Raw genomic sequence first — 27272 nt, forward strand, 5'->3', positions numbered from 1 at the left:
ATCAGGGTGAACAACATCCCTATGGGGCTCTAATGCTCAGTATGATGGTGCCGGACCAGTTTTTGCCTATCCCGAATGTCTGAGGTCTGCCAGTAAGGAAATCCAGATATAGAGAGAGGAGTTATTGTTGTGTGTGTGCAGTTTATCTGTGATGTTTAGAGATAATTATGTTGAACATATTTCATGATTCTTCAGAAATCATTCTAATATGTGCTGATTTGGTACTCCAGAAACATTATTTGTCATTAAAAGTGTTGAAAACACTTCTATCATGACAACTCTCAGGATATTTTTTGCATGGTAATGGACATGACCATGTTAATGTATTTGGTCTTGGCGAAATAGATTTGCTACGCTGCTGCTGCTGAATTGCTGCTGCAGTTGATTATTGCTGCTGCTGCTGCTGCTGCTGCAGAGCAAGTACAGGAACTTGCTACTGCCAATACATACGCCGATGTCTACATGTTTGACCAGCCATTTAAATGTTGAGCAGCAAGCTCATTGACTGCACATGTGACATGAACCAATCTACTTGTGCCAAGTAGTTAACGCTGTGAATATCATCAATTTGGGTTAAGGCCTCATCAGCCTGTGCCATCTAGAGTTTCATGACAGAACTAGGCATTTGTGCTGCTAAATATTTTAATGGAAACCGGGATGCTTTTTTTTCCAGGTTTTTTTGTGCTTTTACTTGCTTTGTCACCTATAATGGTGTTCACATTTGCAATTGCTTTTTAATCATTCTTGTTCACTCAAAGCTGTCCTGTTGGGCTAAGATACTATAGATTCTTCTGTCCATATTCTGTTTGAGAACTAGTTTGATGAAAGTAATTAATGAGTATTGCAATACTGATAAATCTATAGGTTTCTATGGTCCTCTCTATGGATCTCTATGGTCAGCATGTTTTACTACATGTTTAATATTCCACTATATGAAAGACACCAGTATATTCCTCAGGCAATGTACAAACCTGGCACCGATGCCAAACACATACTATTCCCTATTATGCAGAATCACCAGGGATCAGACAGTGGGCTTTTGATAGGACTTAAAACCATCATTTCAGTGTGTCAATTCCCAGCTCTTGTTTGTTTTTCCTGCTTTTTTTTTTATGAAGGAAGGGGAGGGGGTTTAAAAAGCATTGCGGTTATGGGAATGTTAGAATGTCTGCTGTCTGTGGGAAAACATAGCATGTCACTGTTCACTAAACTATGCCACTGGCCAGACAGTCCCTCACTTGTCCTTTTCACTGTCAACCCAGTTTTGCAACATCCCACAGTATTCCAGTGTGGTTTGCTGTGTGTTTGCATTTATTTACAGAGCGCACAGATGAGGCTTATGATAAATTATTGATGACTGATGCTACAGAGCCCGTATATGAAAAGAAACGCCTTCATTCCTTTCTTAACATTATTAGCTCAAGTATTAGCACTAGCACACAGAGATTAAGTAGCTGTTTCCGGCTGACATTATTAATTTGACACAAATTCCAACCAAGCTTTCAAGTTTGTTCCATGGAGCACAATACACCAAATATGGTGTTCTGGAGTGTCCAGACTTGAGTTTGGGACCAATTTTTCCCATGTTAGCTTGAAGTTCTACTTGTTTTGTTTCCCAGAGATGGACTCACTGACCCAGACAGAGTTAGGGCTTCTCCAGATCCAAAAGTTCTTTCCCATCAGCTCAGGGATCATCTGCTAATAGTGCTGACATCTTGTTGATGTGTTGTTTTACTCATTTAGATGACCTGAGCAACAAGGATGCCAGCAGCCATGAGTTGCTAAAGGAAGAGTTAAGGCTACTACCGCTGAGCAGTAAGATAAGCATGCTAACACACCAAAAGGTAAAATCACTCGGGATTACTTTTGTAAATTAAAGGTTTATTAATTAATAGACATTAATATAATCCATACTTCACACTGAATACATTTAAAAGGCACTAAACATGTACAAATGCTCTTTTTTGTCATCCTGTCACAGAAACTAGCCACTAGGTCCTGTAGTTTGGGCGATACGGTGCCGAGAAGTCATACCTTTCACTCCACATGCCAAAGGCAAAATGAAATTCTTGAAGATGAAGAATCCCCACGTCAAAGAAGGATAACTGTTGGTAAAGACGTGATGTGACTTTGTATTATAAGCCATTGCTTGGGTGACAAAGGGTAGGATGCTCTCTCTATTGTATTTATTGTTTAGATGACTCATATGAAAACATCGGGTCTGAAAATGAGTACCCTGCTGAAAAAGAAACTCTAGTATTGTGTTTTAGATGCTTCACACTTGGCCTTTTAACTAGGGTAACCAGAAAGTTTTTGATCAATAAGCTTCACGAGCACCAAGTTTTGCTGGTTGAATAGTATGCCAGTGCGGGTACAAAAGCAAGACCCCAAACTATCACTAATCATAAACTAGCATAACAATTAAAGCTAGTCTTTTCAGCATGGCAGTGATCATGTTATTTTTCTCTTCTTAGCATCCTACATTCCCCAGTCAATGGACCACACCGGAGAAAGTGCAGTGAAGGTATTGGCATTTTTTGCTGTTTTTGAGTGCAAGATTGTGAAAAATATTCTGGAAACTTTTTTTTTTTTTGCTTTTCTGCTTCAGTTACCAGGTCTTATTCTAAAAAGTTTTGGTGTTGATGATAATTCAGTTACTTTCATGATAACATTGTGTAAGTTGTCTCATGTCTCATGATTTTAAGCTCTAAGTAAGTCAATAGACATACAGTAGCAGATTTTTTTATTCCTACATAATTGTGAAAATACACGCATATTTTAACACCATTGACTTGGCTTTTTCTAGATGAGAATAGCAAACTACAGCCATTTTGTAAAACTATATGCTGTTCCACATAAAACTAACCCACATTTTAATGTAGTCAGAGTATTCACAGCTTTAGGGTATACGCAAATACACTCATGCAGCGTTTCATAAGAGCACCGAACATTCTCCATGGTTAAACAAAATAACTCTTAAAGTCCTATTTTCTGTCTTTTATGATGGAATGTTCTAACTTGGTCTTTTTTGCGTGGACACGTCTTCCATTGCGTTAATACTCTGCAGAAGTATATTCATGAACTGTTATTTCAAGTTGATGAATGTGTCTGCATGCATACATGTTGCGAACTTTAAAAGTCATTTGTATCATGTATTGTGAGTTTGTCTGTATCTGTCTGTGTTCAGCAGGATTCTAATGGGTACAGTGCCAAAACTTTAGCAGAGCTGAACACGGAGGAGGTCTGCCAGTGGTTTAGTAATATTGGTCTACAGAAATGCCTGCCCTTCATTAGAGGTAAAGTACAGTTTGCACATTTGTTTTTGTCATTTTCCCACCCCTTTTAAATGTTTTAATTCGCCAAACATTCAAAGAGACAAATGCTTAGACCACAAACCAATAACTGTTTAGATTATGTATTGCTCATTTGCACTTTTAAGTTATTGCATCATTTTAAGAAGTATTTCCATGCATCAACTTAAAAAGAGATGGAAAAACAACATTTACTAGCTAATACAACACCACAGAGACTCTTACCGTTTCTAGCTAATGATTTGCAGTGCCTATTTGTTGAACATTCAAACCAATAAAGATCTATTTTAGAGATCCATTAGTGTTATTTATCAGAAGCAACAGTTTGAAGAGATGTTAATAATAATGTTGTGGCTTTGGGTGGATCAAAACCTACAGAGGCAGAGTTCAGTGGATCTCACATCGCTTCTATTGATCTCCACACCCTTGAAATCCTTCAATTGTCCAATCTGGAGGAGAGAGAGAGGCTGCTGTCTGCCATCTACCATGAGTTACACCCACCGAACGCCACCACCCAAAGACTCAACTCCCTCCTGGGTACCATTGCACAACCATAACATGAACTGTTTGAGTTCACATCCCAGTACTTTTGTCTGTAATGTTGTGGAAGCAAACCTGAACTTGTTTTCTCTCCCGTAAAAGAAAGGTTTGGTCCACACAATGTTGAGAAATTCACAGCGGCATTGGTGTCCATGACCAAGTCAAAATCTTCTCCTCAAGTTAGCAGCATCAATATGAACCGATGCTCATTCAAATTCAGGTAGAGTGTCCTTCCTCTCTTAGAATGTAAAATGATGTGTTATCACTACTTGTTACCAAAATGGAATTATGTTCATAACAGTATTTAGAGGTTGACCTGAATATGTGTCATGTTATCTTTTACAGACAGAAAGAGCAAAATGCTAGATTTCAGAAGAACTCACATCTCATTGAAATCACAGTCAATGGTACCATTCTGCCTATGCAATTTTATCCCATCTTATAGTTCAAAATATAATTTTTTTTTTTACAATTTATTTCAAGGTTTTGACAATTGCCTATATCTGTCTGCGATTTTGATTTAGCATCAGATCGTACTGTTCACTTAAGGACACCCAAAGACACAAGTGTGGGAAAAGTAATGGAGTCCTGCCTGAGGATGCTGGGAATTAATGAAGACAAAGATCACTTTAACATGAAAAGCAATGAAGGTCTGTATATAAAAGCCAAAAGGAATACAATATTTACAAATGTTGTCTTTTTATATGTACGACAATCTACTTTTTGTAGATCTTATTGGAGACAATTTACAAATTGTTGTTAATTTATATAATATCACAGATGATGACAACACTTGGTGTTAGAATATCAAGTCAATGCAAATACTTGTATATTATTTGAAGTAAAAAAAGATTTTAATATACTGATTTATATGTGCCATTATTTTTTTCTTTGGGGATTATGCACACATACACAAAATAAATTGACTTACGCTCAATTTATTGTATTATCTTTAGGACTTTTTCTTTTGTCTTCTTTGGAAAAGATCAGCCATTTAGTCTTGCATTTGGAGAGAATCATATATGGCTTGTGGCTTGTAAGTGCTCTGGAATTTACACAGTGAATTTACTTTTACATACCGTCTCTATTTTTCCACGTTTTTCAGATGAGTTCTCCCCTGAGCAGCAGATTGGAGATTTGCCTGGCTCAGAAACAAGACTAATGGAGCTTCACTTATGTAGGAAGGTAGACAGAATTGCATGTTTTAAGCTGAATATTTCAATGGATTAAATGAAAACACACAAACATAACTTCGGTCAAATTAAACTTTTTAAACTTTTGCCTCTCAAAACACAGAAAGACGGCCCTGATTCCCCAAATAACGTTTGTACCGCTGACGATATTCAGAGCAAGAATCTGCTAAACAACACCGGCAAGATTCGAGAGCTTAACCAACAGGTGGCCTCCCTTCAAAACGTCATCATACAGGTAAATATTCTCTGTTGTCCTGTTGGAGGAAGACAAAATAAAACCAGAAAAGTCTTTCACCATTTTATTCAAAAGAAGACTGGGGCTAGTTGTCACACCAGGAACTATCTGTTTTTGAGTCAAAAGTCCAGAAACCAAATGCTTATTTTCTCTAGTAGTGGATTTATTTTTGGTTTCTAGTTCAAAACTCTCACGAATAAGAACAATACTTGTGAATTGTATCCTAAAACTAAAATTTCAGTATCATTGAGTACACTTTTGTAGCAGGGTTGTGTGTCTTTTTCCCTTGGCAAAAACAGTGTATCCGTAACAGAGGTATTTTCTTACACAGAAATAGACTTTCAAAAATAAACCTGCCTTGAGGGAAAAAATGTGACAACTACTGTAACCCTGTTCTCCTCTATTGCTTTTAATTTATTATGTCTGTATTATTATCAGGTTCAGGAGCTTTACCATGGACTGGTGGCCTTCTGTTCAGAGCTGAAGAATATGGAGGGGGACATGGATGCAGTGCAAACAGACAGCTTGGAAGTGAAGAGGCGTCTCAGTGAAGCCCAGGACTGTCTGAGGAGGAAGAGACAGAGCCTTCAAACACTCAGGGACAATCTTTACACAGCACCAGTGCAGATGCAGAATAAGTAAGTATATCCTCTCATTGTAAAATAGAATAGAATGTGCTGGAGGTTAATGCAGAGCAGTTGAGTAATTATATGGGATTATCACATGGAATTGGAGAGGGAAAGAAACTGTTAATTAATGCATCGGCCTTTATGGAAAATGATGTGTTGCGTCTTCCAGGAGGAGAGGCCGGAAGAACTGATGATCAGAGCTGGTTTTGGATGCCCTCAGTGTAATTTCCTTGTTGAGACTGAACATCCTGTGATTTTTGATGCTCTGTTTACAGTCTGTTACAGTTTATTTTTCTGTGGCGTCAGTGCTGAAAGTTGCATTGGATGATGGTAATGGGTAGTCCACAGATCTTTCTTAATTTCCTAAAGTTTAGAGAAAACTGCTGCCCGGTCTGCCTCATGATTGGACCATTATGCCAGAGTTTAATGTACTTTCTTAACATATTAAATATCTGCATGGTTCTGACAATGTAGGAGAGAAAGTTTCATCATTTACTCGCCCTTATGATGTTTCATGATGTTATTTTTTCATTGGAACACAAAAACAGAAATGTTGATAAGGATCGGCTTTATCATGTGCAAATAGTTACTGTTGCAAAATGGGAATACATACCTGTTTAATTTATGAGGTGTGCAAATAAAGAGAGGGTGTTTGAGGAAAAAGCCAGTGTGGGTCTTACCCAGTAGTTTTCTGCTTTTTCTCCAATTTACGGCCTTTGATTTATTCTGACATCTTTTCGAGCTGGACAGATTGAAAGCAGGAATGGATAAGGGTGTTAGAAAATACCATCATAAATCAATATGTCCAAGTCCTCATTAATTACCTGATAAGCCACTTAACTTGAAGGCTTATTGTTTTTTGTTTCGCTATGTCCTTCATGTGCTTGGCCATTTCCCCAGGAAAAATGCAAACAAATCTTTCAAGTATCAGGGTTTTTGGATGACATTAATCTAAGATATTTAAGTCTGAGAACATAAGAGGTTTAGACCACTTACATTTATTTAAGACTGAGCCACACAATAATAAAAAGCCTAATCTTTGATATAAAGTGACAGAACATTGGAAATCTGTTCAGATCAGCTTCCTGATCCAAGACAAAGGAATAATTCTCTAAAAATGAAAATTTGGTCATCATTTATTTTGTTCTTTTTCTGTGAAATATAGGATGATGTCCACTCTTTCCTATATAGTTAAAGTTAATGAGATACCGTCAAAGCCCAAATAATAATAATCATAGAAAAACAGCTTAAAAAGTATCATAAAAGTGGTCCATATAAGTTGTTTGTTATATTCCAAGTCTTCTGAAGCTGTATGGTAGAATTGTGTGAAGAAAAGACTGAAGTTTAACTAAATAAAAATCTACAGTTTATATTTTTAGATGAACTGTTCCTTTAAAGGTGCATTGTGTAATATTTAGGAGGATCTGTTGACAGAAATGCAATATCATATACATAACTATGTTTTCAGTGGTGTTTACATAATGTATATGTTTACATAATGAACTGTTATGTTTGTATTACCTTAGAATGAGCCATTTCTATCTACATACACCACGGGTCCCCTTACATTGAAATAGCCATTTTTAGCCGACATGTTTCTACAGTAGCCCTAAACGAACAAACGCGTTTTGTCACTATGTTGTTCTTTGTGCAAAGAAGCTAGCTATAGTCAGCAAATAAAACACTGACACAATGATGAACAAGTAACAATAATATTGGAAATAACCTAATTTATTTATAATAAATAACCAAGTAAACATAATTTCTTAATTTATCTTTGTAAAGAAACCTCATTGCTTAACTGGCTCAGACAACATCTTTTCCTGTCAGCTACCGTAAATTCTGTTGGTTGCAATTTGCAACCTCACCACTATAGATGCCTCTAAAAATTACACGGTGCACCTTTAAGAGAGCTCAAGGGAACAGCTTGTGTTTGTTTACTCCTCAGGCCTTCAGAGGTCAGACTTCTTGAGAAGATGCGGCTGAATTGCCAGGTGTTTAAAGACGAGATCACACTGGTCCACCTAAATCGGCAGGTGGTTCACCTGCGTGAAGTTCTGGAGAAGACCCAGGCCAAGGTGAGACTGGCACCCCCGATCTAGTTTCTCAAGGTTTTCAGAGTTTCCTGTTGCAGTATGAAATGATATAGTGCTGACATGTGAACGCAGGCCAGTAGTTATTATTTTAGACCACATTTTAATGAGGCTGAACATATGGTACTAATGTGAGCATTACAGTCTTGGCTTTTCCCAATATGCAAGCACTTTGTTGGACATACAAAAACACTTGGGGAAAAAATGAATGCAGTTAAGCGGCATGAAGTCCTGAAGCTTTTCTCATAATGTGTAATTTTTTTTTATATGTTGCCATCTTTAAAACTTTATCATTAATTTGCTTCCCATGGCGTTTCACAATGACGGTCACCACAACAGTGAGCCATTGCCACCAACACCACTTATTTTTCAAAAGCCAGGATGACACCAAACACTAGTGTAAAACTATCCATGTTGTGGCCGTACCGGTGATTCTTTCCCACCTTCATTCTCCTTTAAAGCGTCTCTTTCATCTCATCGGTAGAGACCTAACGAGGTGCCATGAAAGGACACATGCCGACCGGGACTTTGTAAGAAAAGAGCGTGTCACGTTGCCGCCCTCAGGCCACAGTCTTTAGGTGCTGAGTTGGTGGGAAAGAGGCAGTGCTGCTAATGTTTATCATATGACCTAATCAAGGGAAAGACGCAGGTCATGCCACAGAGCAGTCTGGGAACTAATACAAGCCTTGGCCCTAATAAGGAGCAGTCTGACATTTATTTTTCCTAGATTATCTGACAATAAGGAAATATTTCATCATCGCCTCTAATCTCTGCAATCCGTCGTGACTGCAGTGCATCAAAAAAAAAAGACAGGAAGAGGGAGGGAGGAGTTGTTAAAATAGAGCGAAAAATAACACATGGTGGCAAACGTGGGGTCTAGAGCTGAAATTCAGGGATTTGAGGGGAAAAAAAACCCTCTAAGTAATATGGCACAAACCTTATCTAACCTTCCCTTTTTTTATTTCATTTAAATTACATTTCATTTCCCTTCAGGCCAGAGATGTAGTAGTGGTTACAGTCTCAGATTAGGTTTCACTATTCTCGTGGGAAAAGGTTGTGGAGATACTGCGATTGTGGCCAAGCACGAGAGCTCCAAGTAGTTGGGCTCACTTTGATTGTTCCCTCTTTCCGAAGTCTTGGTGGTCACCGTGTTGAGCTGCACTGGCGGCTAAGAGGCCCAGTGGCTAATAGTTGTGGCAGCTTTGGGCTCTGTTTGGGATTTATAGTCCATCTTGAGGTTGCCATTTTACTGCATGCAACACTACCTTCCAGGGCCCTGTGAATCCATTATTGTAACTGACAGTGCCTCACTTATATCATTAATACCAGCCACACGTTTCTAACTGAGTCCGAAATCCTTTCTCATGCGAAACACAATCCTACAATCGGGGCTTGGCACGACTTCCTCTCCCATCTCATAAGAGTTAGGGGATTTCTGAAGGTGTGCCCGTTTCTCAACCAATTGTTCTTGTTCTTCCCAAACATCTACGGTTTAAAAGACAGTTGCCAAGTTATAATCTGTATTTCCATTGTTCAGCTTGCTCTCTAGTTTCTGTTTGCTCTGTGTCCAGTATCTATTCCCTCACCTCACTCCATCACTAGGTTAGTATGAAGGCCGGACGACATTACGAGCTAATGAAAGTGGACTGAAATGATTAATTCTTAAGTACCTGCCCTTTTGCTGCTTCTCTTAAATAATTGAGCGAGGCCCGAGCTATGCGTCCTGCCCTAGGGAATCCAAACAGTGGGGTGATCAGGGCTCCTAAGCATTTCTGCAGGGGGGTTTCCTGTGTGAGCGAGCCGTCTGGTGCCCATGTCTGGGGAGAGGCTCAGTAGTCTTGGCCGCAGGGCTTTCACACGCCAGGAGACTCGAGCCCTCACCTCGACTTTTCTGCTGCGTGTTCAGAGAAACCTGATCGCTTTACATCTATCTTTTCACTCACTTCCTGTATTCAGTCTCTGTCTCAGCTATTGGTCTGGGGGTGTGGATTCATGTGATCATGCATGTATACCAGTAATTAAATCATTAGTCGTGACACATTTTGGCCTGCATATGCAATGCATATAGGATTTAAATGCAAGGGGGTAAAAATGGCATTAAGGATAAAATATTTTGTAAAAATATATATACAAAATACAGTTTCATGGCTGGCAAGAAATATTTTCTTTCTCAATTCACCTGTGTGACAAAAAAAATATTTAAAATTCTGCTTACTCCACAAATAATCAAGCCCATTTTCATGAAACAGTCAGATCAGTGAGGCTGTCAGCTTTAACACTTCACACCTTTTCAAGGACAGATCCATAAAACTATCTGTAAAACGAGAGCAGTGTCTCATTGAGGAGAGCAACCAGATATTTACTGATGCCGTTTCAGCAGTTTTCTTCTTCTTCTTCTTTTCCTGCAGGAGAACGCTGAAAGGAAGAGCCCTACTCTGACTCAGCTGGTCTCTTTGCAGTCTCCTGTCATGCTGGTGGCCACCCAAGTGAAAGCAGACTCAGGCGGTCATTATGGTTTCTCTGCACGCTGGGTAGAGGGCCAGGGATTGATGGTGGTACACACTGAGGGTACTAGTCTCTGTCGGAATGACAGGTAATTGATTTTAAAATATTTTAAGAATGTTTTAATCATTTTTTAGCAAGTCTTAAAGCTTTATTTTACCTGCACCAAAATGGTATTGAAACATTTAAAGGAACAGTTCACCCTAAAATGGAAATTGGAACAGCATTTTTTGCAGTCTATTTCTTTAAATGATTTCCACCAAGTATAACCTTTGGGTCATAGTCCTAAAACAACTGAAATGTGAAAGAATGTGAGATCAAAGAGGTCAGTTCAGTGTAATGGATGTTTTGATGAATTAAGCCTCTAATTGGCCTTTCATAAAACATGCCAAGAAACATCCCAAATTTTCCAGCCTTTAAGAGCAGAGAGGATCACAGAGGCTCCATCAGCTCTTCTATTTTTCCCCTGTTGCTATGGAAATTTGTAGGAGACAGGGAGCATAACAGGACAACACTGAAATGTAAAATGTGGGTGGCTATGAACAAGCAACAGATAAAAACATGAATATTACTGTAGCAAGGCTTTTGAGCTGGGTTTTGCAGAACTTTATATCCTTATACATGCAAACACATGTACATAAACACAAATAAAATACAAGTTATAATTAAGTGGAGGATGACGACCAAAGGGAGGAGGGAGGGGGGAGGAGGGAGGGGGGAGGAGGGAGGAGGGAGGGGGAGGGGGGGGGGACATAATAAAAATTAGCATATGCACCCTCTGGAAGAGGGGAACCTGAGTAACTGCTTGTGTTTGGTAGCTAATTGCCAAACCTCTGGCAAAAATCTTTTCACAGTCAGTAAATAAACATAAAGGCTAACGTCACTTTTCTATTTTCAGAAACACATGATTTAAATAAAATCTAATAAGTGCACAAAATTAACAGGCTTAAAATCAGTTTTTCATGTGATCCATTAAGATTCTGGAGATTTAATTTCATGCGTGGTGTGTTCTTAAAATTTATTAGAAACCCTGACTATTGGACCTACAATGTGTAATTTATTTATTTTCTTTACCTCTTATTTAGTTTTCAGCAATGCAAATTCCATCATGCATTTAAATATTATTGCAGTATATATTTGGAAGTTCTGAAGTTGCTTTCTTGAAGTTGCTTTTGAGACATGATGTAATTTAACGGTGTCTCGTGTGTTTTGGATGTTGCGTGACTTTGGAGACGCTCTGAAGGGAAGGTGGGATCTAATGCTTTCAAAGCTAGCTTACTATTGCTAGCCGCTCTGAAATTGCCTACCCTCCCTCTAAATAAATATCCACACTGCTGCAAATTGATCATTTATCAACTTTATTGCAACCGGATCATGCAACGCATTCTCATCCTAGGGCTTCATATACTGATGCTTTTGACATTTCGTCTACATCGAACGCACATGGCACCCTTTAGCGTCAATATGACACGCACAGAGCTTTGTTCGGTTATGGGTAGGTTTAGGTCTGGGGTAGGGTTAGGGTTAGACCGCTAGGAGGCGCCTTCTGGCCCATATCTATCTGCGTCTCATATTGACGCTAAAGGGTGCCATGTGCGTTCGATGTAGACGAAATGTCAAAAGCGTCAGTATATGACGCCCATTTATCGAAAACTGTACAACTACATATTTGTTATACAACTACTAAGTTGGTAGACTGTTTTGCCTTATCTTTCCAATGGAACCAAATTACCCCTTTAAAAAACAGTAAGAAGTCCCTGTTAGAAATGCCATCAGTGCTTTTTCTGAGGTGTGTGTCTCTGTTTCAGGCTGGTGGAAGTAAACGGAGTGAGTGTCTTGGGGAGCAGTGAGGACGAGCTGGAGTTGCTGCTCAAGACACACATTGCCCACATCATTGTCCTACGCCAACTGACCCAGGAGCTTCCACAGGAAGACCCTTCTGCCCTGAGTGATCACCAGGACATACAAGTGCTGAAACACCAAGCAATGTAAACCAACTAAACACAGTCTTTCTTGTCGATAAGCAGAAACACTGTCTTTGCTAACACTTTCTTTCCTGTCTTTCTGCAGAAACACAGTCAAACACATCTGACAAAATCATATCTGATGTTTTATCCCACTTATTAGCGTGATGACATTTGTCTTGTAAGAGAAAAGGTTTATATGTTTATCCTGCATTACATTTTCTGGGTCATTTCGGGGCAGTTTAATTTATGGGAGGGCATGACTTCATGTTTTCGGGTTGATAGTAATGTAATAGTCTTAAATAATGGGTGGGTCAGTCAAAAAAATTGCTCATAAAAATGGCAATTGCATGGGAAAAAGGCATTTTGAATTTTAAATTGCATTCAACCATGAAGGTCAAGTTAGCAAAATAAATCATTGTCAAAACTTTCACTTTGTACAGGCAGCTGTGGTGAAATGGAAGGCAGGGAAACTTCCTGTAAGACTGTCATTAATGAGAATATAGATATCAAAGCTAAACTTGTAGAAAATAACTAAATATTTATTTCCATGAAAATGCCTCATGTAGTAAAAAATATATGTTTTTTCCTACTTCTCTCTTGGAAAAACAGAAGAGAATTGTTCTGGAATGGAATATGCTGTCGGGAAGGGCACAATCTATACTCTGACCTGACATTTTTGAAGTGTTTTTAGTAGATTTAGGCAAAAATCAATGTTAAAGGAGAACCACACACACACACACTCAAAGTGTGACAGATGTGCTTTTTTAGCCCCACATCTTGATGCCTCTGTGGACCACATATATCCGGTCTTGTGGTTCAACCTTGTGGGTTTCATTGTAAGCCTATTAATAAAGAGACTGGGCATTCTAACTGGCAAGTGGGACCCGCAAATGGAGGGAGGTGACCTGACCCGTGACCTCTTGACCTTTGTGGTGGAATTATGTGGTCATGTGAATCTAACTGTGGGAGTTGAAGAAAGTCTTGAGGAAAGGAATTCTGCTATTACTGACATAGTGGAAGTGAATTACACTGTGTGTAAGTATGTTCAAGTACAGTGCATGATTCATTTGCCATTGTTCAGACTGTGTTCACAGAGTCAGTTTTTCTCATAGGCAGCTGAAATGTACGTTGCATAATCATTAATCTAAGGTACAATTCATCAAAACTGTCATTTCTGTCAGCAAACAAACATGCATTTGGTGTACTGGCACATGGGAAGTATTAAACAATCAACAGGAAGTGTCCGTCCAAACTTTATACGATATAGATAAAACATGATTTAGCTGCACAAACTGTTCACACAAGGGAGGGCAATCCAAACATACTTTCATAAACAGTGCTGCTGGCAAGGAAAGAAAGACATTGTGGGATTCTCAATAGCCTACGCCCTTCCCCACCCTCTCTAGTCATGACATGTCTCCTAAAAATGCTCTTTCTTTATTTGCTTTTTGATAAAGGAAAACAACCAACGCACCAAAATAAAACCAATCATGAGAATAAGGAAGAGAAGATTGATTTAAATTAATACAGAAATCATAACTAGTTGTACAGTACAAGAATAAAAAAATGCATGAAAATAGAATAAAAAAAGAAAGGTAACACTTTAGAACACTGTTCCACCATTAATGAATAACTACACAGGAACAAATGAGTAACATTCTAGATACTCTGATTAACTAATTAGTAAGTATACTAGTGCTCAGTTGAATGAAGTAGTTCACTATTAGCTAATCAATAACCTTACAAAAACCTCAAAAGCTTACAATGACTTTAAGATACTGTTCTGAATGATTAGAAATTCCTTCTGAAGAATTTGATAATACTTGAGTCATTACTAGTGGGTTACCATGATCTTTACTTTAAAATTAATTATAAATTTTGCATTATTTACATTAATTATGAGCCTGTATAGTAGTTCTTAGAAGTCCTCTGGGAGGAATGAAAAAGTTATAGTTACTGATTAGCTACCTCATTCAACTAAGCGATACTCGTTTGTTCATGTGCAGCTATTCATTAACGATTGAACAGTATTCTAAAGTGGTAAGAAATATTGAATATGTCTGTCAGTTGCTAAATATTGCAGAAGTCGAAAACAGTTCTCTCATCACTTGAGGGCAAAACATGTTTCTGTAAGTTGTAAGTCATCAAAACATAATTCATGTTTTTTTTTTTTGTCTTTGATTTCTCTGACAAAAAAACAAGTCTGACAACTATAAAAAAAAGACACATATGGCCCGAAGCCTAAAATTATTTTTAATCTCTTGATCATTAAGATCGAGTATGAACAGAATGTGCTGAGTGACAGTGCAGATCAACCATAACAAACAAGAAAACGTGTTAATGAAAAATGAGTATATTAGTTTGCATGTTATATACACTTGATGATTAGTTAATTATAATTTTAAAAGAATGTTTTGCCCTTAACAGATTATCTGTTCATTTTTATTTTTCCCCCCATATTTTTTCATTAAAAATGTTTATTTTTAAATAATTTTAAAATGCGTTCATTTAAATATGTGTTCAAATGAGCACTGTACTAATTGTGCTATATCTTATTTTTCTTACACTGCAGTTCTTGAAATGCATCCAGACCTGTCGTATGTGTATGGAAGACGTGAGGATGGCACAGTATGAATATTCCCATCATCACAGCAGGCATTGCTCCAGTGCACTGACTGTCTGACATAGCTGCTAAAGTTTATGGAGCAGAAACATTTGCCACAGACGTATAGCGCATTTCTGAGGGATCGCCTTCCCTCTGGCCAAAAACCTCCATATATGCATTCTGTTAGGATCTGAAGCCAGTAAAAATAGTTTGGCCTCCTTAAGGGGGAAAAGGTTTCTCTTTAACAAATGGAGGGGGCAGTTCGGCATTTTCTGAGCTGTTTTTTTGGTAGGTGTTGAAGCAAAGTGAGGGTGGCTGTGGCTTTTCGAAGCTTTCTGGCAGTCTGTACTTCAACTTAACAGCCAATGCAATACGTCCAAAGGACATGGCATGTGTCTGTGCCCCATTCAAAGACTATATCAGTTCAGTCTGCAGGGCCGTTGACGTATCGTTTAACATGGACACGTTTATCCTTGTAATGCATATGATGTGCGTTGTTAGTGTCAGTTGATATTTAAATATAAACCCAGAGCATTTCGACCTTATGGTGTGTGTACAGAGTTAAACAGCTGCAGACAATCGATCCATGTACTCACAATTTAGCCTTCTATCCTTTCACTCCCTCTTTACATCCGAATGAGTCATTCAAGGCAAGGACATTTAGACATTTCGATATCTGCCAAGTTCCATAATGACCTGCTATGACAATCTTGTCTCCATTTACTCCAAACATCACTGGATAGATTCACATAGCGGCCAAAATGGGTCACTAAAGATGATGGAAAGGAGTCTGTTATTAACAACATATGCTGTTTTAGCATATATGAATTTTTGGATCGGTACTTATAGGAGGAAGATGTTCTAGTTGTGCGCTCTTGCATTGCGCCTGTTGGCTGACCCTTGAATCGTACAGTAACACCTCTGGGCGTCTGTTCTGTTTTAGGGTTGTAGATATGACCAACTACAGCCTTCCAGATAAGCTGAAGCAGACATCTGTCTCTCTCTCTGAACTCAGCACTTCCAGGTTCATCTCTCTCCCATCTGCCCCCATAACACAAGCCCCACTCCTGCCCACCCGACATTTAAAGAGCTCCTGGCATTTGTTTGAAGTTAGTGTAGGCATTAGCTCTGGTTTCCTGCTTCAAATCCCTATGCAGGCCCAATAAAGGTCTGTAGGTTGAAAATTCACTGAAGTGGATTACTCCCTGTACAAAAATATAATACAAACAAACTTGGCATTTACTGGCTATTATGAAGAAATATCTGGCACCCAGTGACCTTCCTCCTCTCTACGGTTAGTCTGAGATGTCTATTCAGACAGAACTCCTTGTATCTCTACCTGCCTTAATATCAGTTTATCGACCGCTGACCGTTGATTAATGGGTACAACGGGGCTAAAGGTATTTAGTAAGGTACACCCTAAGAAAATGTGTTTTTATTGAATATTGATAGAGCAATAGATTTTGTGTGAAAATAAATCATAAAAGTGGTTTGTTTGTTTGTTTGTTTAAAAATCTTATAAATGTATGAGGTGTCAAGGTGGGCCTTTTACCCACCAGAATGGAGCAAAAGACACACATTATTTATACAAACACTTTAGCTAAAATAATATGTTTTTAATCATGTCTAAGTTAATATTAGTTTGAAACAATCACTTTATCAAAGTTTGTACTATATTCAGTTTATTTTGATAAATAAAAGAATTCCTTTTTGTACAGTAAATACACTGTAATAAAAAAAAAATTAAAGATGCAAAGGCATTTTTTTAAGTAATAATGTTAAAAAATAGTTTAATATAGCTTACCAGTAGTAGTACCAAATACATATTTTGTATTATATGATATGATTAATATCACATTTTTAAATATGTGTCATTATAAATATGGTGATTATCTCTAAGGTTGACTCCCAACTTGATATATCATATTTAGCATCTGAATCTAATCAACAACAACTGGAAAAGGCAGCCAGCTGTTTATTATCATGGTAATTATTGTGCCTTTAGCCCCAATAACAAGGGCCCCTTTTACCCCAAATACCATTTACATATTCTTCCATTATTGAAAAACTGTTGCTGTAATTACCTTGAACAAAACTGAAAATACATTAAGAATACCTTTGTCTCAAAATATAGTCAACAATTTTATCGATTCTCATTTAATATATAAATCTACAACATTTTAAATACATTAAATATTAGATCAAATTAGCACCAAATCAGCTTTGCATTGCTGTCCGCGATCACGTCAAGGATCAGCCAAGTATCCACGTGTATCATCAAAAGCTGTTGTTAAGAAAAGTGCTGAGCTGAATTGTTGTGCCATCTGATGGTTTTAAAGAGAATAAAGTCAAATGTGCCTTTTACCCCGGTGCGCCTTTAGCCCTGTTGCATCCTACAACATCAGTAACATTTTAGACGCAATAGTTACTTTGTCTATTTTTGGTCCGCCAATGAAACCGTATCCAACGGCAAATTTACTGTTGCGTCCCCAAGCGTTACTGAAAAAAACTGTGTTTTTGAACAAATTGTTGAATGAATAATTCAGTGACTTACTCATAAAGACAGTCAGTTGCTCCTGAATGATTCAGTGCTGCTAAAAGAATTGGTGGAAAGACTGGCTGACTGACTGACAAAAAAATAAAGACTGTCAAATCCTGTCATATATAATTAATTTAACTTGCACTGTAAAGTTTTCAGGACATAAGAGTTCCTGAACTTGATAAATGAATGATGAGATACGCTTAGCCTCAAAAACCGCTCTGAAGCCATATTACTGGTGAGTATTTAGTGTGCACTGGCATTTTTAGACCTTGTGCACTCCTTGACAGTCTTGTGCACTTACTTCCTGTCACTTACAAGCGCTCTCAAGTGGCCGTGGCAGCAAGTAAGGGTATTGGTCCAGGATCATTATCACTTTTATGAATGCATTGGACACATGCAACAAAAAAATAAAATAATTCCCTTCTGAAATGCAGCACGCATAACTTCCATTACTCATGTGATACTGCAGTATTTTAAATAAAATACTGATGATGTAAACAAATTTTGTGTTCATCCACATTTTATAGTCACTTTCTATAAAAGCATCTTCTAAATGATTTATTGTAAGTGCAAGATACACGTGTTCCTCACTACATGTCTCAGAAAAGCAATACAGAGCTGAAAGGAACTGGTTTGTCTTTGACATCTGGGTTGACTGATTTGAACCGCATACTTGGTGAGACAGGGAGTATGCTTATTGTCAAGGGTCAGAGCCAAAGTTTTTCTGTTAGTGAGGGGAGTTTTCGGCACGTAAATCTGGCCTCTCTGGGACCGTCTGGCTGGCAGGCAGGAGCGCGGCTCACTCGGCAAGGACTGCACATGCTCTTCAAACACGTGGAGACTGGCCAAAGGGACGAAATCGACTCCATTTTGCGTGTGGACAGGAAGATGGTTCGCAATAAGGAATAAATCAGGAGTAACATGCAATAAGCAGAGAGGAGTAAAAGCGGGACAGTTTGATTTGCAAATGCCTAACTAGTTCTGACAGGTTGCCTATGGTTTCTAAACACCTGTGGGAAAGTGGTGCCATCAAACTAGTTATGTCAGTTGTAAAACACCATCTGTGAAATGTTCTTTGGAAATTCTCACCTGACTGAATATCACTAAGTATCACTAAGTAAACACAGTCAGTCTTCTTTTTCACCTGTCTGGTTACCAACATTCTTTAAAATATCTTCTTTTGTGTTCAACAGAAGAAAGAAATTCATTCAGTTTTGGAACAACTTGAGGGTAAGTAATGACAAAATGTACATTTTTGGGTGAACTATCCCTTTAAGAAGAAGTGCTAGGACTGCCGCTGGTTCCCTCTCAAAATACTAGGTGTATGACTCCACTGAACAGAATCAGACCAATTGCGTAAACTTCCATTGATGCATGGAGATTGTAGTAAGTCAATGAGTCAGTGATGGATCACTTTAAATTGGTGGATGAATCAGCCACATGACAAGACAGCAGGAAGGTCAATCACACACTCAAAATTAGGGGCAAAGGTTTCATTAAAAGGAGTTGGGTCTAATAAAGAAGGGAAAATTCTCAAGGCTTCCAATTTCATTTCCCCAGCATTTACAATAAGAGGCTTTTCCATTCAAACTGGCAGATATTACACTACAAGGCATGTAGACACTTGAGAAAGTCCCTTAGGATGTTTATGTCTTGACCTTACAGCGATTAGTGGTTGCCCCGTGACTTCCAAACAACTTCAGGAGTCTGAGATATTGTAGTTTAACAAAACATCTACTGCCATCTTCCTGTCAAAATCAGTACTGCAGCAATGGCAGTGCAATTTAATTGTGTAAACATTATGTTGTTACCTATAGATATAAAGTGGTTTTCTGAGGAGAAGAGATTGCAAAAAGTCTGTTTTGTGATAATGTTTTCAGAGTTTTTCTGTCTAATGAAAAAAAGAAAAGAAAAAGAAAGAAAGAAATGAAGATCAAAGGCTTTTCAAGCCTCTGGTGATCTTTGGCTCCTGGATTTGCTGGTGTTGGGTTTTCTTACATAATAAAAAATTCTTCCCACACTCTAAACAAGCAGCTCATTTATAAACACTGTACAATTACTGGCACCGGCTATACCACTGAAACTGGGAGAGAGGCAGATTGAGGAAGGAGGAGGGAGAGAGGTAGACCCAAAACGAGCCGAGTGCTAAAAGAACTGAGCGGTGTGAAAACTGCAGGGTACACTTGAAAAAAGGGCTATTCTGATCTGATGACACATAAAATGCCTAGTAAATCTTAGCCTGGTCAGAGGGAGTAACCACAGATTTTCCACATAATCTCCTTTTTAGTCCTCATTTTACTAGCCTAACTAATCCTAAACTGGTGTAGCATTACACCATAATCAATCGGTAAAGAATCTTTGTTGTTGTTGTTGTATGATGATCGGCTTCCTCACAAGTAAAGGCACATTCAAATTTCTTAGAGGGCTTTTTAACATTCACCTTCAGAAAAAAATAAATAAATAAAAAACTGTACAAAAGCTGTCACTGGGGCGGTACCCTTTCAAAGGGTACACCTTTGTAACTAAAGAGTGCATATTAGTACCTAAAAGGTATATATTGGTACCTAAAGTGTAAATAGTAGTACCTAAATAGTACATATGAAAACCTTTTGAAAGGGTACCATCCCAGTGACTGCTTTTGTAGGCTACCATTTATTTCTGAGAGCTGGATATGTCAAAGCATGTCTTTAAACTCATCCATTGTTGATTAAAGATTTTCTAACCCTGTCTTTATTTTCTGTTTTTATGGTCATTATAAAATGCACAAAGTAATACTTCTACCTGATTTTTATCTTTCCTTTTTAAACCCCTGCATGCTACATTGATAACCATTTGTTCCTGCATGTGTCGCCAGTTTGAATATGTACTAACCTACTTAGAACATAAGTCTACCAAGAGTTGTATAAACTTTGCTTGATGGTGTTGTTTGTCCTTTTTGGAGCTTTACATGGCCTACATGGATACGATAAACTGTTTCTGTCTGGAAAGGAGCTGTGAGATTTGCTTATGTTCCACAAAAAGATTAACAGCAAAGGGGTTTGAACCAATAATGAATTATTAATTAATAATTGCATTAACCAGGTAGTTTACATAATCCAAATATTGGAACACTTCAGGAAAATAAATAAATAAATAAAAAAGAATCTAACTACGTGTTTTTTATTTTATTTATTTTTTTATGGATTTGATTCTGGGCATTTTCCCTAACTTTAGCGATAAACCCTTCGTAAGGTGTAGGTTACCACCAGAGGGCAGTATTGAATTTAATAATCTTTAAGCATTTGAAGCACCACACGTAAATATTAATTTGACCCACTTTTAAGTAAAAGACGTTAAGCATACATGTGAGAAAAAGGTTTTCTCTAGACATGTCTTTAGATAAAGAGAGAAAACCGATATAGTGGCATAATCTCCAGTGTACTTTCAAATGAATAACTTGCATCTTAAACATTTTATCTTGGAAAGTTACCAGCTGTTTATTTGAGAACATTAGTATTACAAAATTAAGGTGAAAATGATAGGTTTCACCTATTTTAAACATTATTCACTTTAAAAAAAAAAAAAAGAAAAAAAAAAAAAGAAAGAAACTAGCTATGTGTCCATTACAATAGACATCACATGTCAGCCTTTTTCTTTTTTTTTTCTTTTTTACTTCTGGAGAATTTCACCCTGATTTCACCTAAAGCCTGTAGTCCATGAGATTGGACGTTTGTCATCCAATTAAATGGTAGTAAAGCTCTGCATGTGGTCATTAAAAAAAACAACAACACTACATTGAAGAGAAGCATGGCAATACTTCACTCCAAACACAGAAGTACGCAACATTTTCTATGGTTTTATTTACATTTTTTTTATATGTTTGCCAGTATTTCATAGTTTGTATGTAAAATAGAAGGACTGAACTTATTAATTAAAGTTAAAATCGAATTGCAAGTTTTGAATCAGGATTTTTTTTCAAATATGTCTGTCCATTAGAATGTACAGTGGGTTCAAATGCCTGCTACTGAAATCACATGTCCAGTAATGCTGATTGAAATTTCTTATATAATAAAATCTATATCACAGTACTAATACATTTTTTAAACTATTTCATATGCAGCATATACAGTTCTTGAAGCGCTTGAACATATAGCTGATGGAAATATCTCAGATGTTGACTTTATGTGGAGTGATGAGGAAAATAGAGATGGAAATGCAGATGATGCTATCTCCAACAATTGCTGAGTGTAGATTGAAAATTAGGGATAGTTAGTTAAGACTTTTCATACAAGTAGATGTCCCTAAATTTATTGAATATTGTTTTATACAGTTTAATTTCTTTCCTGTAAAAATAAATTACAATATAAAACTTGTATGAAGTTTTTTTTGTAAGGGACCGTTTTTGATAATAATTTTAGGGGAGGACAGAGATGAGCCACCCCCAGTAGTAGGGGAAGAAATTGAGATTGAGGCAAAGTCAGAATCAAGAAGAGAGAGAAGATTATGAGCATGAGGCAGATGTAGAACCAGTACTTGGTGATGATCCTTTTACAAATATCACAAAAAAAGAGTGATATTCAGTGGCGTCGTCACACCCGCTTTACCCCAGTAGAAACAACGTGGGAAAGTCCCACCTCTGATCCCCCTGAGCAACTAACACCATATGGCTACTTCAAGCAGTATGTTCCAAGTCAGATGTTTGAGCTGATGAGCACAATGACCAAATATGCAGAACAAAATGGAGTCAGGGGGTATAAACATGCCACAGCTTCTGAGATTGAAGTCCTTGTCGGTCTACATATGGCAATGAGAGTTCTTGGTCTTCCAAGAGTGAGAATGTATTGGTCCTCCAGTATCAATATTGGAATTTTCAAGGAAACCATGTCTCGAGATTGTTTTTTTAAAACTCCGCTCCAACCTGTATGTTGTGAACAACCATGAGAGGCCTCCTGGAGACACTGATGTTTTCTTCAAGGTCAGACCAATCTATGAGTCCATAAGTAAACGCTGTCTGCAAACAACTGGAGGAAGATCTCTGTATTGATGAGCAGGTTGTGCCTTTCAGAGGAAAACTCTCTGTGCTCCAGTATATCAAAGGGAAACCTACACCATTGGGAGTGAAGATGTATTTCCTCGGTGGCAAAAGTGGGCTCGCTTATGATTTCCTCATCTATCAAGGTGCCACAACAGAGCTTTCTGAGCAAAGCAAAAAGGTTCTAGGGCATGGAGCTTCTGTTGTCGTCCACCTGTGCCAGAGAATCCAGGCTCCAAACCACAAGCTCTTTTTTGAAAACTACTTCACCACCTACAATGTCCTTGAAGTTCTTGCAGAAAAGAAAATCCATGCTGCTGGAACATTCGCTTTGCAAATCCGCCACTGAAGACAGACAAGGAAAGGTCTAAGAAAATGTAGGGAAACCATGATGAAGTTAGAAGTAGGGATGGAAAAGTTGTTCTAGTGAAGTGGTTTGATAACCGCTCTGTTGTACTGGCCTTCAACTTTGTTGGTTTTGGAGATGAAGACGAAGTTGAGAGGTGGGATAATAAAGAGAGGCACTCAAGCGTCCAGAGGTTGTGAAGAAATACAACAAGGGCATGGGAGGGCTGGACAAGCTTGATCAGCTAATCAGTTTTTACAGGATTGATATAAAGTACCGCAAATGGCCACTGCGCATGATTACTCATGCTTTTGATATTGCTGTAGTGAACAGCTGGCTTGAGTATCGCAGGGACAATGAATATAAAGGAACTCCGCCACAGAATATCATGGATCTCCTAGAATTCAAAAATTAATGTGGCCGAAGTGCTTGTGCATTCTGGGAAGGGTTAAAAAAAATGAGGGAGGCCAACCAGTTCTAACGCAGCCAGTACCTCTCAAACCCCACTTGATGAAGCTGGACAAAAGAGAGGGGCAAGGGAATGGCGGCCAGTTCTTGAAGTCCAAAAAGATATGGTGGACCACCTGCCAAATTATGATACAAAAAAAGAAGCAACAAGATGCAAACTGGAAGGTTGTTCTGGGAAAACACACATCTTCTGTGATAAGTGCAAGGTGCACTACTGCTTTGTGTCACAGAGAAATTGTTTCAAAGATGCACACAGGAAATGACTTTAACGTGACTGCATTGATTGATTCCTAGGTTTGTTTTGTTATGAATAAGCAAATGTGCAATCTATAAAGCAAAAACCTTACAATTAAAGTTGAAACGTTTTTATGTTCAAGTTTTTGATAAAAAAAGAAAGATGCACACAGAAAATGACTCTAACATGAACATATTGATTGATTCTAAGATATTTAGTTTGTTACAAACAATGTGCAATCTGTAAAACAAAAACCTCAAAATTAAAGTTGAAATGTTATACTTAAGAAGTATAAAATAATTTATTACTTTATTTCATGTTGGTATATTTTTGTGAAGTACCCGTTTTGACCTGACGTCCATTGAAATGGACAAAAAATATTACAATTAAGGAGTGTTGAAATTTGTAATATTTGTATTTGGTCTAATTTATAGAAGCCTCATGTGCTGGGAAAATGTACTTTTATATTTTTAACTTGAAACATAATTCAGGTCTGAAGGGGTTAATTTTGAAAACTACAATACAATACAATATTTATTTATAAAGCACAATTTGAAACCAACCGAAGCTGACCAAAGTGCTGTACAAGGAAAAAACAAACAAAAACAAAACAAGAATTTCAAACAATAAAACAAGCGGAAAAACATGCATGAAAGTAAAATCATAAAACAGCAAGTCAAGATATATTTAAATGCCAATAAAAACTATTCAAAATCATTAGATTTGATTTTCCATTACACAATAAGCTTGCGTAACTCAAAGGTCATCTTTTTAATTTGTTTTATAGTCTAACAAACATTTGTTTATTATTTTCAAAATGGGCACTTGATGGACTGCAACATCCTTGACAAGATCATCTTCCTCTAAGAACCAGACCAGAACCAATAGAAAGACAGACTGTGACTGTTCATGGCAGTCAAACTCTCAATGCCTGATGCAGTGAGACAAGCTAGTAAATAGAAGTTAATCGGTCAGGGAGCGTGAAAACGTCCGCAGCTCCTGCACATCCGAGGCCCCTGGAGACCTGATGCCGTCTGACACAACGCCAACTTTTCTGAGGAAACCATCTCAGCCACCAGCAAGGGTTCTTGTCATCTTGCACAGGAGAGTGGAAAAAGGAGAACTAAAAGATAATTTCAAGGTTGAGTATAAAAGATAAAAGTTTTTACCACACACATTTGTCATCTCTTTGTGTTCCCTGTCTGTTTCTGTCTAGGCTCTTTTGTACTCCCTGAGGAAGACCTGGAGGGTTGGAATAAGAAGTCCTGAGCTTTACTGATCTTCACCCGGAGATGGTGGAACCTTGCCCAGTGTCTTCACAATTAAAGATGGCAACTCTTCGGCAAACCAACATGAAGAAATATGTACCCCCTGGATGAGGGGAGACTTTCACACATGAAAGTCACTCAAGGACGACACTTGTCAGGGTATTTCGGAAATGCAGCATGAACGCTGGCAAGGAGAGCGGGTAACTGAAGTCTGCCAATTTGCTGGTGCCTCATGTGGCTTGGAACCAACTTCATCTGCAAAAGTGACATTCCATTTAAGCTGCTTGTCCTTCATAAATTAACTGGACACATTTTCAAGCTATGACACATTTTTTTTTACATTACTGTGTCCTTTAAAAGTGAATTATAAGAAGTGCAGATTCCAAAATAAGAGTGAAATTTATATTTTATTAGTTTTTTTTGGGGGGGGGGGGTACTCTTGTAAACATGTCAGCTTGGAGGTTTGCAGAAGGTGATAGTATGAATTATGGGATAATGGATACTGATGTGTTGCAGGCGCTGAATGATTCCATTTATTCATGCTGACTCCTCTTTCACATCCCCATTTATCAAAGGAGACCTCGCTGTCACCGCTGATGCGTGGCTGAATGGAGAAATGACATGTTTCTCTGTTTGTTGAGTGACTGTATCACTTTGGAGAGCATTTGTGTTTTGACAGCTTCCTGTCTACCAATTTTCAACCTGACATTACTCTGTAATAGAAAATTGTAAGGGGCTGATAGAGATAGCGCTTGCACTTTAGCTCTGTTCAATGAAGTCCTGTCATGCTTGGTTGATGGCTACCTAAAGCACTGCTTCAGTATGTGGTTTGACCTGGCCTGATTTGAGTAAATTTACCCATCATGGCAGCTGCTGAGTTAGTGGGCACTTCATCAAAGTTTAGTGGGCTGTCGATGTGATGGGGGAAAAAAAATAAACTTTTTGTATAATGATCTCTATATGTCCTCAGAGTTGTTTCACCCTCCAGTGGCAAAGTATTATTGTTGCATTTTTAATGTCCCTTCTTGAAAATTTGCTTTCCACATCTTTGACTGTTTTCCATACCTCCTACTTTATATCACAACATTTTTTTTTTAAATTGTATCTTATCAACAATTTTAAAGGTCCCGTTCTTCATGATCCCATGTTTCAAACTTTAGTTAGTGTGTAATGTTGTTGTTAGAGTATAAATAATATCTGTAAAATTTTAAAGCTCAAAGTTCAATGCCAAGCGAGATATTTTATTTAACAGAAGTCGCCTACAAAAAACGGTTGGATTGGACTACATCCCTCTACTTCCTTCTTTAATGACGTCATTAAAACCGTGTTTTGACTAACCTCCGCCCACAGGAATACAGGCGTATTGATGGCGAACGACAGACGTGGTTGATGTTTATCTATAATCGGATACCGCAAAAGTTTAATTCGAAGTTGTTAGTTTGCTCTGTCCATTTCACCACGGACTGTTTTTCTAACCTGGGATAATATCAAGCAGGCTTCTCTCAGCGTTTCATACTGACGAAGGGGACAATTTCAACTATATTCCAGCAAGCGGTAAATAGTGATTTACTATGGAAGTAGCGATCAACTTCACATCGTTTCTCTTAGTAGGATGAAAATAATCTTACTTAAAATGTGATTAATATACAGAAAGCGATCAAAGAACAATCCCTTTCCAATCGCCCAAGCTGTCAATCACACAGCGCGAGTTTATCTGGACACTTTCCAAAACTCGTTATGAAATCAATGACGCTGTTACACTGCACAACGAATCTCTTACTGTATTTATATACCTCATGTTTGCATTGGTGAAATCATTAGTGAGAGTGCAGAAACTGCGTTGCAATGATAAGATCTTTTTTCACGCGATCAACAGACTGTCATCTGCTCAATGCTCATCACTGCAACCTTTTATGTGATGGGAAGATCTAAATACTTAAAAAACTTCTCACGATTTGTTAATCCCGATAGCTGTAATAGTAAAAACGTATAATAGCTGTAATAGTAAAAGTTTTCCATATAGTTCCACATGTAATGCCAGCTATTTCATATGCAAGCATGTCAGCCAATCACAGCAGTGGGTGTTTACATTGAAGTCTCACAGCAGACACGCCCCTTCAAACAGAGCGTTCAAATCAGGTGATGAAATCAGGCTAGGAAAAATGCCTTTTATTTCTAAATTATAAAAATATTTGATCTAAAAAACATACTAACATTATAAAATAATAAAATTATCCATGGAATGGGACCTTTAACTGTTGATAATTCTTAATTATCGAATGTTCACATTGCTCATTTGCATACAACTACAGGTTGTCAAGCTCCAA

At 37.9% G+C, this 27272-nt stretch overlaps 1 protein-coding gene across 1 annotated transcript; it reads left to right on the plus strand.

Moving 5' to 3' along the window:
* The first annotated feature begins 2479 nt into the window (after window positions 1-2479).
* On the plus strand, window positions 2480-13707 carry LOC308682200 (uncharacterized protein). Its single transcript, XM_081351721.1, has 13 exons — window positions 2480-2524; window positions 3191-3296; window positions 3690-3848; window positions 3954-4071; window positions 4197-4258; window positions 4376-4501; window positions 4957-5036; window positions 5148-5279; window positions 5718-5917; window positions 7857-7986; window positions 10410-10594; window positions 12312-12491; window positions 12574-13707. Exons 1-13 carry the CDS (start codon window positions 2495-2497, stop codon window positions 12593-12595), a joined length of 1530 nt encoding a protein of 509 aa, XP_081207847.1. The 5' UTR covers window positions 2480-2494; the 3' UTR covers window positions 12596-13707.
* The last annotated feature ends 13565 nt before the right edge of the window (window positions 13708-27272 follow it).

Source organism: Scardinius erythrophthalmus (genome assembly GCF_964197995.2).
Source record: "Scardinius erythrophthalmus genome assembly, chromosome: 21".
In the NCBI taxonomy this organism is placed as follows: Eukaryota; Metazoa; Chordata; class Actinopteri; order Cypriniformes; family Leuciscidae; genus Scardinius; species Scardinius erythrophthalmus.

Bases quoted from the DNA above. Each gene is read 5' to 3' on its own strand.
- LOC308682200 (XM_081351721.1), top strand. From the start codon at position 2,495: ATGGACCACACCGGAGAAAGTGCAGTGAAG. The intron at 3,849-3,953 runs GTACCATTGCAC...CTCCCGTAAAAG, and splicing joins AAGACTCAACTCCCTCCTGG to AAAGGTTTGGTCCACACAAT. The intron at 4,072-4,196 runs GTAGAGTGTCCT...TATCTTTTACAG, and splicing joins CGATGCTCATTCAAATTCAG to ACAGAAAGAGCAAAATGCTA.